Source organism: Aureobasidium namibiae (genome assembly GCF_000721765.1).
Source record: "Aureobasidium namibiae CBS 147.97 unplaced genomic scaffold scaffold_8, whole genome shotgun sequence".
Lineage (NCBI taxonomy): Eukaryota > Fungi > Ascomycota > Dothideomycetes > Dothideales > Saccotheciaceae > Aureobasidium > Aureobasidium namibiae.
In genome coordinates this window covers 1006760-1023249 of record NW_013581201.1, presented here as the reverse complement: position 1 = coordinate 1023249, position 16490 = coordinate 1006760, and the positions used below count along the sequence as shown (strand labels likewise).

The 16490-nt window shown below is 52.4% G+C and overlaps 5 protein-coding genes across 5 annotated transcripts; 2 read left to right on the top strand and 3 right to left on the bottom strand.

The window, feature by feature from the left end:
• Nucleotides 1–1132: 1132 nt before the first annotated feature.
• Nucleotides 1133–1612, bottom strand: M436DRAFT_46463 (regulator of G protein signaling superfamily; the record flags this gene model as incomplete). Its single annotated transcript, XM_013572059.1, has 1 exon — nt 1133–1612. A coding segment is annotated over one exon (480 nt), but the record flags the coding sequence as incomplete, so codon positions are not given.
• A 2715-nt stretch (nt 1613–4327) lies between these two features.
• On the bottom strand, nt 4328–6217 carry M436DRAFT_46195 (DUF647-domain-containing protein; the record flags this gene model as incomplete). The annotated part of the gene is made up of 7 exons (XM_013572001.1): nt 4328–5049; nt 5159–5351; nt 5454–5602; nt 5764–5827; nt 5887–5899; nt 5959–6050; nt 6104–6217. The coding sequence occupies 7 exons, from the start codon at nt 6215–6217 to the stop codon at nt 4328–4330; spliced, it is 1347 nt and encodes a 448-aa protein (XP_013427455.1).
• Nucleotides 6218–9620: 3403 nt separating this feature from the next.
• On the bottom strand, nt 9621–10371 carry M436DRAFT_18534 (uncharacterized protein; the record flags this gene model as incomplete). The annotated part of the gene is made up of 2 exons (XM_013571909.1): nt 9621–10029; nt 10088–10371. Coding segments are annotated over 2 exons (693 nt in total), but the record flags the coding sequence as incomplete, so codon positions are not given.
• Nucleotides 10372–13553: 3182 nt separating this feature from the next.
• Nucleotides 13554–14837, top strand: M436DRAFT_63858 (dual specificity protein phosphatase 12; the record flags this gene model as incomplete). Its single annotated transcript, XM_013572208.1, has 4 exons — nt 13554–13603; nt 13738–13959; nt 14101–14436; nt 14489–14837. 4 exons carry the CDS (start codon nt 13554–13556, stop codon nt 14835–14837), a joined length of 957 nt encoding a protein of 318 aa, XP_013427662.1.
• A 618-nt stretch (nt 14838–15455) lies between these two features.
• On the top strand, nt 15456–16095 carry M436DRAFT_63857 (acyl-CoA N-acyltransferase; the record flags this gene model as incomplete). The annotated part of the gene is made up of 3 exons (XM_013572207.1): nt 15456–15745; nt 15812–15941; nt 15997–16095. The coding sequence occupies 3 exons, from the start codon at nt 15456–15458 to the stop codon at nt 16093–16095; spliced, it is 519 nt and encodes a 172-aa protein (XP_013427661.1).
• Between the last annotated feature and the right edge of the window lie 395 nt (nt 16096–16490).

The following is a 16490-nucleotide window of genomic DNA, read 5'->3' as shown; positions in this document are numbered from 1 at the left end:
GCCATGGGGAGTAGTCTATCGATCCTTGGTGCTGGTCACCTCATGTCGCGAGACACACAGGTCTAGTGCATCTGCTCGGACTGCGTCCTGCTGTGCTACTCGAGTACTTGTACCACTCGGCCTGCCGCGACACCTGGCGCTTTTGGCGCCCGCCCGTACTTGCGTCACTCAGCTAGCCGCTTCAGGCTTGTGGCAGCATCTACGGCATTCTAGACATCACTCACACTCACACTGCACTGTACATTGGAACCATGCATCAAGAAGGAGTTGAAAATATTGTTACAGTTCTTGGGCTGCCTCGTGAGGTCGAGCTCGCGTGTCGCAAGTAAATAAGTCAGAAACAGCCATCGGCTATAGTCTTCGTACAAGACCCACCACCCGGCGGTCTAGAAGCCAGCTTTTGCTGGTCGTGATTCGTCGATGAGGATCACAAAACCCATTTTGCTAAAAGAAATACCAAGAGTCCCATCGTATGAGCATTCGTGCTCCATAGTCTCGAAAAAAATTCCCCGGCGCCTAACCATGATTGTAAAGATTTTGATGCACTCGCTGCGTGACGTGAAACATGACGGTCATCAGGATGGACTCTAGTTCGTAAGAGAAGTCCTCCTAATTGACCTCAAGTGGTGTGGAGGTCGAAGCCTGGCTGGCTTCTCTTTCGTGATGGCTTCCAACCGCTCAGGCGGCCCAGTTTTTTCCAAGTACCGCTGTCTCTGTGCGTTCTAGGACTTCCACTGATATCGCTCATTGGCGGTGTAACCGGGGGGGTCATTGGGCAGTCGTTTATCGGCGATCCACTGCTACCAGAATCGTCGGTAAGCCCGGGTCCGGAGTAGATAGCATCAGATGCACTACTTGTGGTGCTGAGAGCGGCCGATATGGAGTGAGATGGGGCTGAGCTGGTAGGACTGAGCTTGGTAGAGAAACGATGACGGGAGAGAGCGGTGGTGAGAGCCGAAGGTGCGGACTTGCGGTTGTTCAAGGAAGGGGGTGAGTAAGAAGAAGCAGAGAACTCGACGGAGCTGGCGCTGAGAGGAGGGGGGCTACCTCTCGAAGAGTGGCGGCTACGGCGGCCGAAGCGAGATGACTTCTCTTCGACAGGCGTTGACATGCTCTCGTTCGAGTTGTTAGAGTAGTAGGGGCTGACAGGCGTGGGTGATTGGGGATACACGCTGTTCAGGAAAGGTACCAAAACCGACTCCTCCATCAACTCGTAAGTCTTGGAGACGGCGGGCTCAAGTACTGAAGGTTCCGGGGGAAGAGTGTTTGAGGGCTTGTGTCCAAGGATGGGATCGCGCACTTGTGAGGGGAGATTGACCTCACGCGAACCGTTGGGCTGGATGTAAGCTTCCATCAAACGAGTCCATAGTTCCTTGACATAGTTTGCATCGTGTTCCGTTGGTTGGCCGGGGACGGGAGCCTTGTTCATCATTCTGTGAAAGTGCTTCTTGTATCTGCCTGCATCCATGGTGAATTCCAGTGTTTCCAGGCAGTGGTTGTTGGAGAGATATGCCATGAAGGCGGCCAAGGTCCAAGGTGCAGGTGCTGTGTTTGCGAGGATCTCACGAAGGTTCGGTCTCCGTGGGCAGAAGGGTGCGGATTCTGTTGACATTGGCCGCGTCGACGATGTTGCCGAGGCGGGCGCGGATGCTGGCAGGTGGACACTGATAGGGCGGTGTTGTTGTGGTGCTTCTTCGGCAGACATTGTGGCTTCGTCGTCGGCGTCGCAATCGGCGGTAGATGAGTAGACGGCAATCTTTGCAGAATGGGCAGAATCGGTTTGAAAGTGCGAGGGTTTGCGCGAGCTCATAACGCTGCCCCAAAAGCCGTTGCTGCTCTTGCGACGTGCTCCGGCAGCGGGGTTGCTGTGGGCTGAATCTGTGGTCAGGGAGCCAATAGAGGCACGCTGGTGCTCAAATATAGGCGCCAGCTTGGAAATTGGAGTGGAAGAGTCAATCTTCCACGAGTGTCTGGCTTGTCTTGTGCTGCGGTGAGTCAGGGCCGACACATGAACCAGAAGCAAGGTGTTGTCGTGGTTTCGATCGTGTCTGACGTCGAATGTCGGTGGTTACGCCTATGCACGTCGTGTCGCACAGTGGCCTAGAATCCGACAGGGGAAGTTCCTCGGTGACGGGCAGCTGCAGGAGTATTACTGGAGCGCGGGCGGCAATAGACACAATTGGTAAAATATGGCGTAGAAATGCAAGAGGATTCGTCGGTCGGGTGTGTGAAGAGGATTGAAGATCGAGTCCGGGGAAAGAAAGAGCGACGGGGTCGAGTCGGTCTTGGTTGTAAAGTATTGGAAAGAGCGAGTGGCCTGCTTTGAGTCGACTGGAGTTGCAGTGGTCGTTTGGTGCGTGATCGACGAGCCGCGGGCGGGGTTTTGCAGCGAGTGGGCAAGAGTGGAATCGAAAAAAGAGGGAGGACGAGACGAGACCGGATGGGTGTGTGAGGTGATGTGGTGCGCTCTGGCAAAACGAGGGCGCGGCACGACGGTACTCCCTCAGCACCTTCGAATGTGATTCCACGCTAAATTTTAGCGGATTCCACACTATGCTCGATCCGGTATCGTGCAACGCGCCGTTATGCACGGGCGGATAGGCTCATTGGCTGCTGTTTCCATCCTAGCTGGCGCTTCTTTTGTGTGCATTGGAGCAGCGATGCATTCCTTTGTCCGCCATGCTGCACTCCTCTGCACTCATGTCTAGTCTTCTTTGATCCCCGAACGCCCGTCGAATCTTCTGTTTGTTTGACCACGCCCAAAGAATGAGACACCCAGACGCCTAATCACCGATGGCTTGCTTTCACCATCCGCGCCTAGTTGCCCGTCACACCGCCAGCGGCACTCGTAAACAGAGTTGGAATCCATGACTGTCAATCTGCACAGTCTTTGAACCTTGTTATCGTTCTGTCCGGCGATCTCCTTCTTCTTCGGTGCCCGTTCTCTCAGACGTACGGCTGAGCCTCCTCGCTGCTCCTCTGTACGTCCGTAACACGCAGCATCCCGTCCTCTAAAATCTGTCGACGTTTGGAACGCTGTGAAAGCTCGAGCACCTTCAAGACCCTTTCCCGTTGTGCTGAACGAGAGAAGGGGGCATGTATCATGTCGATCAGCTCACCTCCTGCCAGCGTCCGTTGTGCCTCCACTGTGTACGAGTCGATCTTGTGCGTGCTCGTGTTTGGCAGCAGCTTCTCTGGCTGCAAGCCCCGCGTACCATTGGTCGAGCTGCTCGAAGCACAGCCAAGTTTCGAAGCATTCTTCTAGAAAAGCACAAAGAGCCGAAGCTCAGGTTCGGTTTGCGTGCCACACGGATAGCCATCTCCGTCATCACTCCCGACCGGCGTTACTGTCGGCCCCCAGCAGTTGGCATTTTTTGCTCATGCCTCTCACCAGCAATTAATTATCCTCTTGTTGACTCTGGCTTCTCGGTCAACGCAGGAACCACTGTTTGCGTTTGGACTTGGTTGCATGTTTGCTAGCTACTGCCAACCAATTCTGCTTCTCCGGAGCCCGGCTGACTGGATCTCAGCGTGGCGACCAGTTACAGAAACAGTATTATTACAACCAACGGCTGCGGAAGATGGCGACAACCTGTCTCACTTGATGTCTAACTTCTTATCTCGGTGTGTATGTGTCCTTTTTCCCCTCTTCTCTATGCGGCAAAACCTCTACATCACTGCTGCTGTCATTACGTCCGTAGGTTGCTGACACATTTTACTGTTCGCATCGGGCCCGGGGGTCGGCGGACAGCAACGCATCTTTCGTGCTGCGCCGTTGGCCTTGTCATTCTCCCTTATTTCAGATTATGCAATTTACTCCTGGTCATTTTCAAAGCCAGCACGATGGGTTTTGACAGGCGCCGGGGCGAACTTAGAGGTCTAATACCTTGGTACATCAGAGTCAGAGGTTTGATGGAGGCTTGCAGAGGTTCCATTGCAAGGAGTCAAGGACGTCAAACGCTTGCCTCTAAGTTTGACTTTTCTACTCCCAAACCTCGGAGTATGACTCCCTACGAGCTTCTGCAGATCCGACATCCGCTCCCTCCATGCGCGCGCAGTGCTTGCTCTCGTGCCCTTCGACCAGCTATGACGATCTAACTGGCGTGATTGGTTCGGCACACGTCTCGCACTGACTCGTCACCCGACACGCAAATCCCTCAAGACAACCACTGATCCGTGGTTCCTATCACTTGAAGAACGTGCTTCTTCACACAGACAAGCTTCTCGTATCTTAGTATTCCTCGATCGCCGATGGTGACTACTATCAAGGATTCGCTCGGGGCACGCAGAGAGGACCTTTCCAAAGATCCCTACTCGTGCTTGCGTCTCACCTTTGAATGCTGACTCTCGAGCCCGAAGTTGTCTCCAGCGCTGCCGTTCCCAAATCCCAGCCTGCTTCAGCAAGCCTTGCTTGGACCTTTTCCCAGTCCGTCCTGACAGCCACAAGCGTGCGTCTAACTGCATCCATGGAATCCCTCTCACCTTCGAAACCCTGTTCGATGTGCCGCACGAGAAGCAGGGCATGATACCAGGCCTTCAACTGAACTGCAGTGTCGCTACCCTTCTTCAACAGGATGCAGGCCACGTCTGACGGATGTTCCATGTAGACGATGTAGCTCTCCATTTCAAACAGATCCAACAGCTGCAGTAGCCGCCCGTCCGGGAGGTTAGTTGCTTTAGTCAGCCTGTCGGTCTTTCCCAAACGCTTCAACAGTTCAGAAGCGGGGACTCCTATCTTGCAGTAGCCCAAGCACTTGTCGTTTGCATTGCGCAAAATCCCATCATGCTCGAAGATTCGCTCCTTGGCCGAAACTTGCTTAGGGTCCAAGACGCGATCGTGCTCGTGCAGATATGCAAAGACGATGTTGGCGCGTTGGCGGTTCAGGGTACGCATGCAGACCGATCTGACCGCCATATAGTTTGTCGCAAGGTGCAATGTCAACAGCAGCAGCAATGTAGTCCACGTTGCCAATGGCGTGTGGACCACCTTCACAACCACACAGCCTAGCAACATTCCAACCAGTGAAATTACAGTTTCTTGACTTGAATCTTTCTGGAAAGAAGGTGGTAGTACCAAGATTAGCATTCCGCTCGTAGAAAGGAGACAGATTAAGTTCTTTGTCGTTTCAAAGAATTTAGTATCCTCGGTGGCTGAAACTTACAGCATTGAGCTCTCCCAGATTTCCCCATCGAGCAAAGTGAGCACTGAGACTTGCTTTGGAACTTCCAGCAGCAACACCGCACAACGATCTCAAGACGCTGCCGGCCGCCAGTATCAGGACTCGTAACGGTTTCGGAAAAGCTGGTGATAAGCAGTCCAGAATCATGGCAGCATCATTGAGTATGTCAGCCTACGCACGAGAGCAAGAGTGATTAGTCATGCTGCGAAAAGGTATACGAAGCGCCAACACGGAAGGCAGCCACGTGAAAGAGGTCTCAGAGCACATGCATACCAACAGCCGGTAAAGTTTACATTCTGGCTCCAGCGAGGTTCCTAGCCGCGAAGCAAAGATTATCGTCGCGATTCTGCCCATAGTTTCTTGCAGTATGGAGAGTAAGAGCGCACTGGTAGCGGATGCTGAAGCATCGCCCACGCCAACGCCTGATATACCGATTCAAACAATTAGTCTACGTCGACGTTGCGGTCGTTGATGTGTTCGTTGCCAAATAAAAATTGTGTAGCGAGTAAAATGACGTCCGCGGAGGCTCTGGCATGCGACGGAGCGAGGTTCCGCTGGTGACAAAGACAAAATAACGACTGACCTTCGAGCACAGCCCTGGAAGCAAGGAGACCAGCTATCGAACTGAAAAAAGCTTGAAGCGAGTCCTATGTCCATCGGGTCAGGTGGAGTCTGATACGGTCGTATGGTGAATGGTTGCTCGTACGTAGATTTGATATCTGCAGTGTTCATCAATGTCAATGCTGTGCGTATGACCCTGGTGTATAATGCGACATACGACAGATAGTCTTCAGTCACGGAATGAGGATATCCGGCTGGCAGAAAAGCATCGAGCAGTGTCTTCAGTAGTCCCTGGGAACTCCTAGGTACCTGTGATTGGAGTGAGTACGTGGTTCCGCGTTGATTTCCCAAAGTGTGCTTACGATTCTGTCTACCCTCGTGATGTCACGTTTCGCAGTGTTTGTCTGGACGTACGTTGCAACAACCTCGCCGGACTCGTCTGTTTCGGTCAGCTGAATTGTCGATATCCTTGACATTATGGCGCAATGATGGGTTTTAATGAGTGGTTCGCGGACACGGGATGAGTGGAAGTGGTTGTCTCGTGATGCACGAAAGCGGAGTTGTCGGTCGCCAGCGTCACTCTACTAGGTAATCTTGGACATTCGTCTTACATACCAGTACGTAAACAGAACTTCAACACACCATCTCGGCACACTCAAGTCCCTTACACGTTACCTTTCTCGAAACATTGCTTGATAGGTAGTCTCAATTTGCGTGATGGCCGAGTCCCCGCTGGCGCGGTCTGAAGCGAATGTCATTACCACGCGCTCTGGTAGTCGAAGACCCCGAAGATGTCCACCTCGAATCGCAAATCGACACTCCTAAGTTGTCACTCGCCAAGATCGTGTCAGCACTAGAGATGAGACAGACACATCCGGAGCTCCATCACTCGTCAACGTCTTAGAACAGATGCGCGTCCTGCCAGCGCAGTACCGACACCACGGACACACCAATCAGCCCTATTCATCCTTCGAAACCTTCCATTCTGCCAAACATTCCACGGCATTCCACTGCAATGAGCTTGTTATTGAGCGCGATTGTCGTGTCAACCGATCTTGTGTCACATGGCCCTCGTTACACATCTATCACATGTCACCTTGCTGCTTATGTGTATGCTTATGACGACCACCGGTTTCCAACACTCATGCTCGATTTCCAAGCGGGTGGAGAAGACAATGGCAAGCCCTAACGGCGAGCTCGGAAAAACATGCCACAGCGCTGTCAGGCATTTCAGTCGAACATTTCGTAAGGACAGTCATGACGCCCTCAGGCTTGGGACGCCAACGTCCGTGTCGCAATTCGCTGAACCTAGGTCTTGGCTCGAGGACCTCATCCTTGTCGCTAGGCTATGTGATCATCGTGACGGACGCTTGTGAGAAGGCAGGTGCATCGTTGTTCGGTCGTGTAACATCGGTAGGTAAAAGTGTCAACAGGGACTCAACGCGACAATCATGTCAACGAGACTCTTCACGAAGCAATGGTGTAGGATACCCTCTAGAAAGACAAGAAGCAGGACACTGTTTAGCACGTGCTCAGATGCGGACTTGTTAGCAGTCCCATGCTCCTCCGGCATCCGCTTCTATAGAACAGACGCTCTGCACGCAGAAGCTACTCGGAACATTGCGTAGGAAGGCCGTCTTCGCCTATAGCTAAAAGTTCGGTGCAAACGAGTTCGAGGAATATGTCCTCGCTACTGCTCTTACATCCATTGGCTTTCAGGTACAGTCAGTTAAGGTGCAGTCAATCATGTGCAATCAGTCCTTGTGCAGTCAGTCGATACAATTCTATTGCCCTTCACTCCTTGCTGCCGTGAAGATCGCCAGGTTGAGATCGCACCTTCCCTTCTCCACCATCGAGCTTTTGTCACATGGCTTGAGCGACGTTCACACCTTCTCACCTTCCCACTTCCGTACCTTTGCTTCTTCTTCCACATCTCTCACCTTGTCACCTTCGAGGGTTTCTATCGCTCTGGTCATTTTCACTGGGCCTCATCGCTTTCGGCTGTCCTCGTCGACTGCTTGCCTCCTCACCACTTTGTGCTGCGCTGGCCGGTCTTTCTTATCAATCGACTTTTGCTGCGCTCGGCGACCTCCTCCCTCTGTCTCTTATCTTGGCTCAGGATAGAGATGTGCCAGAAGGTGGACCAGATTCTCACACAATGCCTGGACAGGATGATGACAACACTGACAAGTCAGCTCTGCCACTTGACCATGGAGCGGACTCGACTCACAATTTACACATATACCTATCGAGGGGCCGACGAGACTAAGAGTCCTTATCTTTCAACGCTCTTTTCTGCTGGTTCTATCTCGAACGTGAGCATTCGTCAGAATACCAGAAATGGGGTGAGGCTGCAGCAGCGGAGGCAGACAGCCCCGTTATTCCTCTCATGAGATGCAGCAGAGGTACGAATCCCGACTCAAACGAGGTGTCTCGTGGAGTGTCAGAAGTGACATTGGCACGGTCGCAAAAATTTCGTCGTGGTAATAGACCTCTCCTCAGAGGATATGCATTTCTTCCAATGTTTGTAGGTAATACGACATTCAATATCTACGATAGCTACACAGCCTTTTCGGGTATGTACAAAAGAGTATCACAACCAAGTCTCCCATCATTAGTGGCATTCGTAGGATATAGTAGGTCAGATGTTCAAAGCCTATTACGTTATCTGAGATCATGTTGTTTCGTGCCATACGTATATGTCAAATATTCAAGATATCAAACGCCTCAGAGGCCCATGGCACATGTAGCTATGGAAACGCACGATGATTTCGAGGGACTTGACCCTGTCCATTGAGATGTGATGATCCCAAGGCTCTCCTCGGGTATGTCTTCAGTCTGCAAACCATTCTGCCATTACAGTGAAAGACATGGCTTCAGATCTTCATGGAAGGAGCTCGAGACTCGCGAAGTCTGGCGCACGAAGGAACGCAAGACTTGAGGCTCCTCGTTTCTTCGAGCGTGCTTTGTGGTACAGTATGCTCTATCACATGCCACTCATACACATTAGGTCACATTGGGTCACATGCTCACCTGTCTTGCTTATGCTCATGTCAATTGCTTGGTCTCGTGTTCAACATCAAGTAGGGAAGAGGAGACCATGTTAACCCTTTTCATGCCAGGATCTGGGATTGGATACGAGACCAAGCTTTGAAGTCTGCTTACTCCGTACGAACCTCCAACGCGCCACGAATTACCTCCTATCAAAATCGGACGTTTAGATCGCAGTCGGGATAAGCAGTTCTCGGATCATGACGGACGTTGTTGTTGCGTGCTCCTTGCATTGTCACCGGACTTCCTTACTCGGATAGTCATACAAGGTATCGCGGAGAAGGATACAGGTGTTAACGAGTAAAGAGAGTGACAAGAAAATTGGACCTCGTCACCAAAGCGGCCAACCCATCGCAATTATGTCCTTTGATTCTTTTTTATCCTTCGAAACGCCTTGGGGCGAGGTGGTGATCATCTACTGAAATACCTAGTAGGCCCTCTGTTCTCCCACAGTCATAAAAAGTGATATTTTGGTCGTGATTGGTTCCTCGAGATCGCGGTCATTGCTGACCTCTATGCGTACGCCTTCTAAAATTATTTGCATAACGATGATAGGTCCTCTCGCATTCGCTCCTTCGGACAATTAGATAATGGCATGCATGCTACAGCCAGAGTGACTTCGCGTTGTGCCCCGCTGTCAGCTTTTGTTCATGGTTACACCGAGTGTGCCTCTCCTACCCCTCGTGCACTCTGCACGTGTTATCATGCTTCATGCGGCATTTCGGCGATGACCTCCGGTTTGCTGCTCATGGGCGGCCCAGCTGTGTTTGTCACGCCCATCATGGGCATCGCTTGCGGACCGTTGCTGTGCACGTTTCCCGCCATGGACATTGGTTGTGGTAGTGGCTCGTCTCGCATACATGTTGTCTCAAGCATGTTGGTCCACTTGCCGCTTGTCCCTGCGTGGCTGTGCTTCAGATGTTGGCGGAAGTGATCGGCACGGAAGAATTTCTTCGCTTGATTGCACTCTCCGAACTTGTGTGTTTGCAAGACATGATCACGTCTGTGGTTCCAGTCCGCTGGATTGGGAAACTCGTCGCCACAGTAGCCGCAGATGTCCGTCGCCCCGTTCGTGCTAGGTGACGTGTGGAAAGCTGTCTCGATTGTGTGAAGAGCTGCACAAGACCAAGAGTGACGCCGTAGATGTAGAGAATTCTGGTGCCGCTCCGCTTCGTTCTTGTTCTTGAACCGATTTGGACAATAAAGGCAGGAGTATTGCTTTTCCATGTGATGGGCTCTGTTTGTACATTGTCAGTAAGCGCTTGGACAAGGATCGACGGCTACTTAGAACTAACCTTAGGTCATCTTCGCTGGTAAACTTCTTGGGCTTTTTGGGGCAACAGTCGCATATGAAGATACCTTGGACGCCCGGCAAGCTGTTGTGACGTGATGGCGGCGCACTGTCGGCAGGTGTGTGGAGGGTATTATGAAGTGGAGTGTCGGACACTGTACGCGTGTAGGGCGGCATGATATGCTGAGGCCCAGGACTTTGGTTGTTCAGGGGCTTGGCATTCATGTAGCCCATGGCCCCGAGCTCTGGATCGAGTACGGCAGGCGACATCATGCCGGGTGAGATGCGTCCAGAAGCATAGCTTGTAGCACTGCTGGATACAGATAGTGTGTATGACGAAGCCAAAGAGCCGTTGCGGGGGTTATACGATGAGGCAGAAGAAATTGAACCATGATGACTCGGCGCATACCTCGACGCCGAGATGGAAGGATTACGATTAGGGTGTTGTTGTAAGGAACGACGAGTGTATAGGTCACCGCTGCCCGGGGCGCTACTGACAGAAGAGCGGTCTTCGCGTACCAAAGAATCTCTGTGGGGTGACGAAGCGCGTCTCTTCATGCCGGGCTTTGGGCCAAGCTGAAAGTCGTGGGGGTCGTTGAGATTCAGGTCCTTCATCTGCTGACCCTCGTCTGTAGAAGGGTCCTCGTTCAAGAAGATGGACTGATCATAACTGCCGCGATGTGATGAGTTGTCGTCAAATTGGAAACTCGAGTGGCGCAGTGTTGTTGGTCGGCTGTTCTCCGGATTGAAGTTGGGAGTGCGGAATGGGCCGGGAGATGCAGCACTCGATACAGACCACCTGAAGGTAGAGCTGTCGACCGAAGGATGGCGGCGCTCGGACTGAGAGGCAGACGAGGTCGAGAGATTCCTGGTGGACGGAAGTTCTGTGCCGGGCTCGGCTCCGGGGGACACTGCTCCTGAGGTTTCTGGCCCGCCTGAAACCGAAAGTCTATTCGGCGTATTCGGACCGCCGATTTTGGAGAGCAGATTCCTGTCGTAGGCCTGCGACGAAGTGCTGAGTGATCGCTGCTCCAGTTGTCGCTCACTGTGTAGTCTGTAGGACGGTGTGTCAGTATTGGCAATGAGTAAATAACGGCGCATGGTCTTTGTCTCAAAGAGCCGAGGCGTTCAGCGGATCAAGCCGAAAGCACATGAACAATCAACAAACTCGCTGCACATTGCCAGTCAAAGTGATGTGAGCAACTAAGCATATGACAAGCGCGTGATGTCTCGATGCAATCGCAGTGTTTATGCGATCGTGGCAACATGAAGGGAATGGCAGAACAACGCACCTATAGCCCGAGAGTTTGGCTTCGTCGCTGTCGCAGGGATCGATCATGGCCTCGGAGCTGCGATGCGGCACCGTGACAGTAGACATGGAGCTGCCTCGCCGGGAAGCGTCTGCTTCATGTTGTTGTGAGGGATCGCCGGGCTGGTCGCGAGGTTGCGCCTTGTTACCGCCCAGCAGACTCGAGCCGGGCCTGACTGTGGCGGCCTTGCCGAAATCGGTCCAGTGCTGATCGAGGTATTCCTTGTTGAACAGGTTCCATTCTTTCTGCTGCGCCTGGGGCGTCAGGTCTTCGTACAGGTGCGTGGGCGGCGGCAATGGCGGTGGCACCGAGGGAGAGTCTTGAGCGGAATGCGGGATGGACATCGGCGACGCCGGCGCATGCAGTGGCTGCTGCGGCGACTGTCGGGAGTGAGACGGCGGACTGCGGTAGCGGTGGTCGTGACAGTGGGAGTGAATGCGAATGGAGGGAGTTCCATCCATCGTGGACGAGCGCGCGCACAACTGGAAAGAGCGTTTCAACTTGGCAAAGCAAAGCCGGTGCTCGTAGGCGTTGACAACTGCCGCTGGCACTCTGGGAGAGCGAGGGGCACCACCTAAAGACGCAGCCGACAGGGACAGCCCGATCCGAATTCACTGGCACGCTCCTGGACTGAGGTTTGGTCCCAAGGCTACGGGTAAGCTGATGGATGCTAAGGAAAGGAGTTGATGGCCCTTCCGCCCACCGCGGATAGACGACTCGGCCTCCTGCTTGTGCGTGTGCTCGATTCTCCTCGCTCCCATCAGCCCTATGCATCGAGTCGCAGGCGCTGCTCTCCACTGCCTCCCTGTCCCTTGTCACCCCCCGACAGCCTTGAGAGCCTGAGCACTCAGACTTCGGACATTATTGCTTCTGGTCCATCTCGTAAATGCTGTGCCTAGTTGGGTCTGGAACCCGCCTACTCCACTCAGCTCGTCAGGGTCTCTGCACGAGACTGTAACCTTTCCCTTGACCGTCTTCTAGAAATTCCACTTCCGTGTCCGTCGTGCGCTACCATGTGTCACGCAGTACTCGCCCGTTCTCATACGACCGCCAGCTCACCTGCCATACGTCCGTACGCACATACACCACTCAATCTGTTTTGCGTGCATGCCTTCGACCTTCCACTCTTCCAGCCGTCCTGGTCAGCAAAGTTCAAGCGCCCGAGTAAAAAGAGGCCGAACCTCCTTCAAACTTACTCCTTGGCACCAGTATACGGGGGGCTTCTAGCGGTACGTACACAAAGGGAACAGGTGCCTGCTAGAGCCCCGTTTCTATGCATCTTCGCCGTTCCATGTTCCCACTTAACTTCTGCCATGCCCCACGTTTTGACTACACATATACGAAAAGAGACAGGCTTCATTGGGGACAGAAAGCTCCCCTGTGTTTGCTGCACATGGAGAAAATCACCTAGTACTAGTCGCAGGCAGCATGTAAGCGAATGGCACAGGCACATTTTGCATGGAGACTTCCGTCCTTCGAATCTTGCCAATCTACTTGTCTTCAAATATAAACATCCATGGTACGGAGTACTTGTGGTGCCGTGCCCATGTAACCTCGACCCGGAGCCATGTCTTTTACTCTTGGTCCCAAGCCGCCTTATGCCTTACGAACTAGACATTCAAGCCACTTAATATAACCGGCAATATTCTTAAACATCAGCCCCCACGCGCTGATGCCCATAGTCCGTACTCTTGGTGCTCTAGTAGATAGTGCTGGACTGCTAGTAGCTACCATCTGTCCGCACGTACTCATACGCATACCGCGTCCGTACAAGCGTGATGGCAAAGCTTGTCCGATGGCTTGGATCAGGATGGGATGTGCAGTTTGGCTGGGCCAGACCTGCTGTGCCGCTGCCTGAGGAAGGAAAGAGCCGCAGCCCCTGAGAAGCAGTGACCAAGGGGGCTTGAGGAAAGGTCGAGCAAGGAGTTTCTTCGTTCCCTCACAAGACAAGCATGCATGCTCAACGGCGATATCGGTCAACCAGGTCTGTGCACATGTTCACAAAGTTTGTGCTGGGTGCCAAGCCGAGATATGCGGCGTCCTAAAACGTCCATCCTGTGGCGGCGACTTGCTTGCTGTGTTCACGAGCATCAGAAGAAACCACCTTATCAGTCGCCTCTTCAAATCCAATCGATACCCTGAACATACCGCCATAGTACCATGTCGTTGCTTGATAAAGTGCCTGGCGATCTCAAGCTCTACATCGGAGGGTGAGTAAAATCTGATCTATCTCGATAAATTCTTTTTCACGGCAACAAACGGAGAGTTATACTATGTTTGATGTCCTGGACTCGACAAGAAATGATGAAGAAGCATATGCGAGACTGGTCTGACATCTTCCCAGTCTCTTCACCTTACGTCGTAAAGACCAACTCGCTGAAGCCGGCATCACTCATGTGCTATCGGTGTTGAGACTTCCTCTGGAAGAAAAGCTATTCGAAGGATACAAGCATATGGTTGTTGAGGTCGATGATGTCGAAGACGAGAACCTGCTTGAGCACTTCCCGGCAGCCACTCGTTTCATCGACGAGGGTCTTGCATCGGGAGGCGCAGTCCTTGTGCATTGGTAAGTGTTTCGTAAATCTTTATCCTTTGCGTTCAGGACTTCTCTATCGAAAACACAAGAAAGACCAGGATGCAACCTCATTCTCTGAAACCCGAGTTTCTCATGCCTTAATGAGTAGCAAAGTTGACGAGTAATCAACAGTGCCATGGGAAAATCACGGTCTGCAACATGCGTCATTGCGTATCTCATGCAGAAGTACAACATCTCACCTTCTGAGGCTCTGGAACAAATACGACAGAGTAGGCCGCTTTGTGAGCCCAATGAAGGTTTCATGAAGCAGTTGGAGCTTTACCATGAGATGCAGACACCAGAGAACGTTGAGGATACACCGGCATATCAGCGTTGGGTCTACCAGCGCGAGGTAGAGATGAGTCGTGCTTGTGGTCAAGCACCCGAGGCGGAGAAGATTCGCTTCGAGGATGAACATGTGACTGCAAAGGATGACAGTGGATTCGACATGCGATGCCGAAAATGCAGGTGAGTTAGACACTTGTCAATCTTGTCAAGGCAGAAAACTTACTCTTGATAGACGCACTCTGGCAACATCACAATTCCTGATACCTCATCAAGCTCAACGGGGCCCAGCCGATTCTTGTACACACTACTTCCTAGATCCTCTATCTTGGATGAGACCGGAACTGGAGAAGGGAGAGGTGGAAGGTAGATTGGAGTGTCCCAATTTGAAATGCAAAGCCAACGTAGGGAAATACGCATGGCAGGGCATGCGGTGCAACTGCGGAGAGTGGATAGTGCCAGCCATCAGTCTATCAAAAGGCAGGATAGACGAGGCGAAGAAGCGTGCTGCTGATCCTAGTGCCATGGGCATTCGTATGCCGGCAACGGCGGGCCCGCGAGGTCCTGGACAGAACAATCTTTGAGCTACGAGCACTGTCTCATGGAGTCCATAGTCAAATATCGAGCAAGGTATCAGCTGAGAAGGTTAAGTCATGACCACATCCAGCGAAGAGAACCAGCCCCGGCAAATGGCATTTGCGTGATAACATCTATTGTCATCAACATTCTGTATACTTTCCTATACCTTGATGGCCTGGTCGTTGACACCGCCAGCCGAGTGTCACAACGACGGCGAGAATCCGCGATCCGTCAAGTCCCCACCGGTATCTCAGTCGAATTACAGCTTTCCTTTTCCCCTAAGATACTATGACGATATCCTTGTTGCGCGTCGAAAGTTATCAGGGACCAAGTGAATTTGTATGCTAAATTTAGGTTTGCTGCAGGAACAGACACAATCGAGGCTCGAGCTGTTGTCTGGGGAAGCTTGTCCGAGGGCTTGCTGTCTTCCGGAATCTCGACAAACACAACACTCCTGACAAGACCGCCACCTACTTGGATCAACCAGCTCTTGGATATAGAGAATAATACACGACTACTGCAATCGAAAGGCGAACTCCCTCTTGCGAACATAGACCCAAGGCAATCCGCATCGAGCCTTCCAACCACCTTCGACCGCCGACGCCTAAACACACACACACACCATGTCTTCCGACTCCCTCTTCTCGCCCGATCTCATCTCGTCTGAAGTCGCCGCTGCCCTACCAGAGGGCTACACGATCCGACCCTTGCAAAAGAGCGACTACCATGCCGGCTTCCTAGACGTGCTTGCTGTCCTCACTACGGTTGGCGACGTTTCAGAACAAGACTTCGCCCAGCGCTTCGAAGAGATGCTCGCATCTGGCAAAGGAGCAGGAGGCTATCACATTCTGGTCATCCTCAATGGTGACAAGAAGATCGTCGGCACTGGTGCCCTGATTGTTGAGAGAAAGTTGTGAGTCTCACAAGAAAGAGCAAGACATGAATGTAGAGCCTGCGGTACTGACGATACCAACAACAGCATTCACAGCCTGGGCCAAGTCGGTCACATCGAGGACATCGCTGTCGCAAAGGACCAGCAGGGCAAGAAGCTTGGTCTACGCATCATCCAAGCCTTGGACCATGTCGCTGAGAAGGTTGGCTGCTACAAGGTTGGTTCTAACCCACTCTGGCTCGCTTACCAGCATACTGATCAGTATCGTACAGACCATCCTCGACTGCTCAGAAGCCAACGAGGGCTTCTACGTCAAGTGTGGATTCAAGCGTGCCGGTCTGGAGATGGCACACTACTACAACAAGTCATGAGAGAAACATCAATCTGCATTTCCGAGAAGAAGGCGTTTCAAAAGGAGGACATATACACGAACACGTTTGGGTAAGACGGCGAGAAGCTTTGGTCAGAGCATGCTTCTCTATAAAGTACAATGCATGTCCATCAACATCACAAGTGCGCCAAGACTTAGCAGGAGCCTTAACTTTGTCATCAGGTCAGACCAATACTTGGTTGGTAGACGGTTTGTTTGCTCGCTATGCCTTCTATGATTGGGCGCATCTCGAGTCCAGGCTTGGTTTTAGCGCAGGGACTGTGACCGCAGAGTAGGGAGTCGTCACAAGGATTCTTTGTGCTTAGAAGTGGACGCTTGCAGATGTGATGCCCAGAGGTTGACATTGCACAGACGAAGGATCAGGTGTGCCCCGAT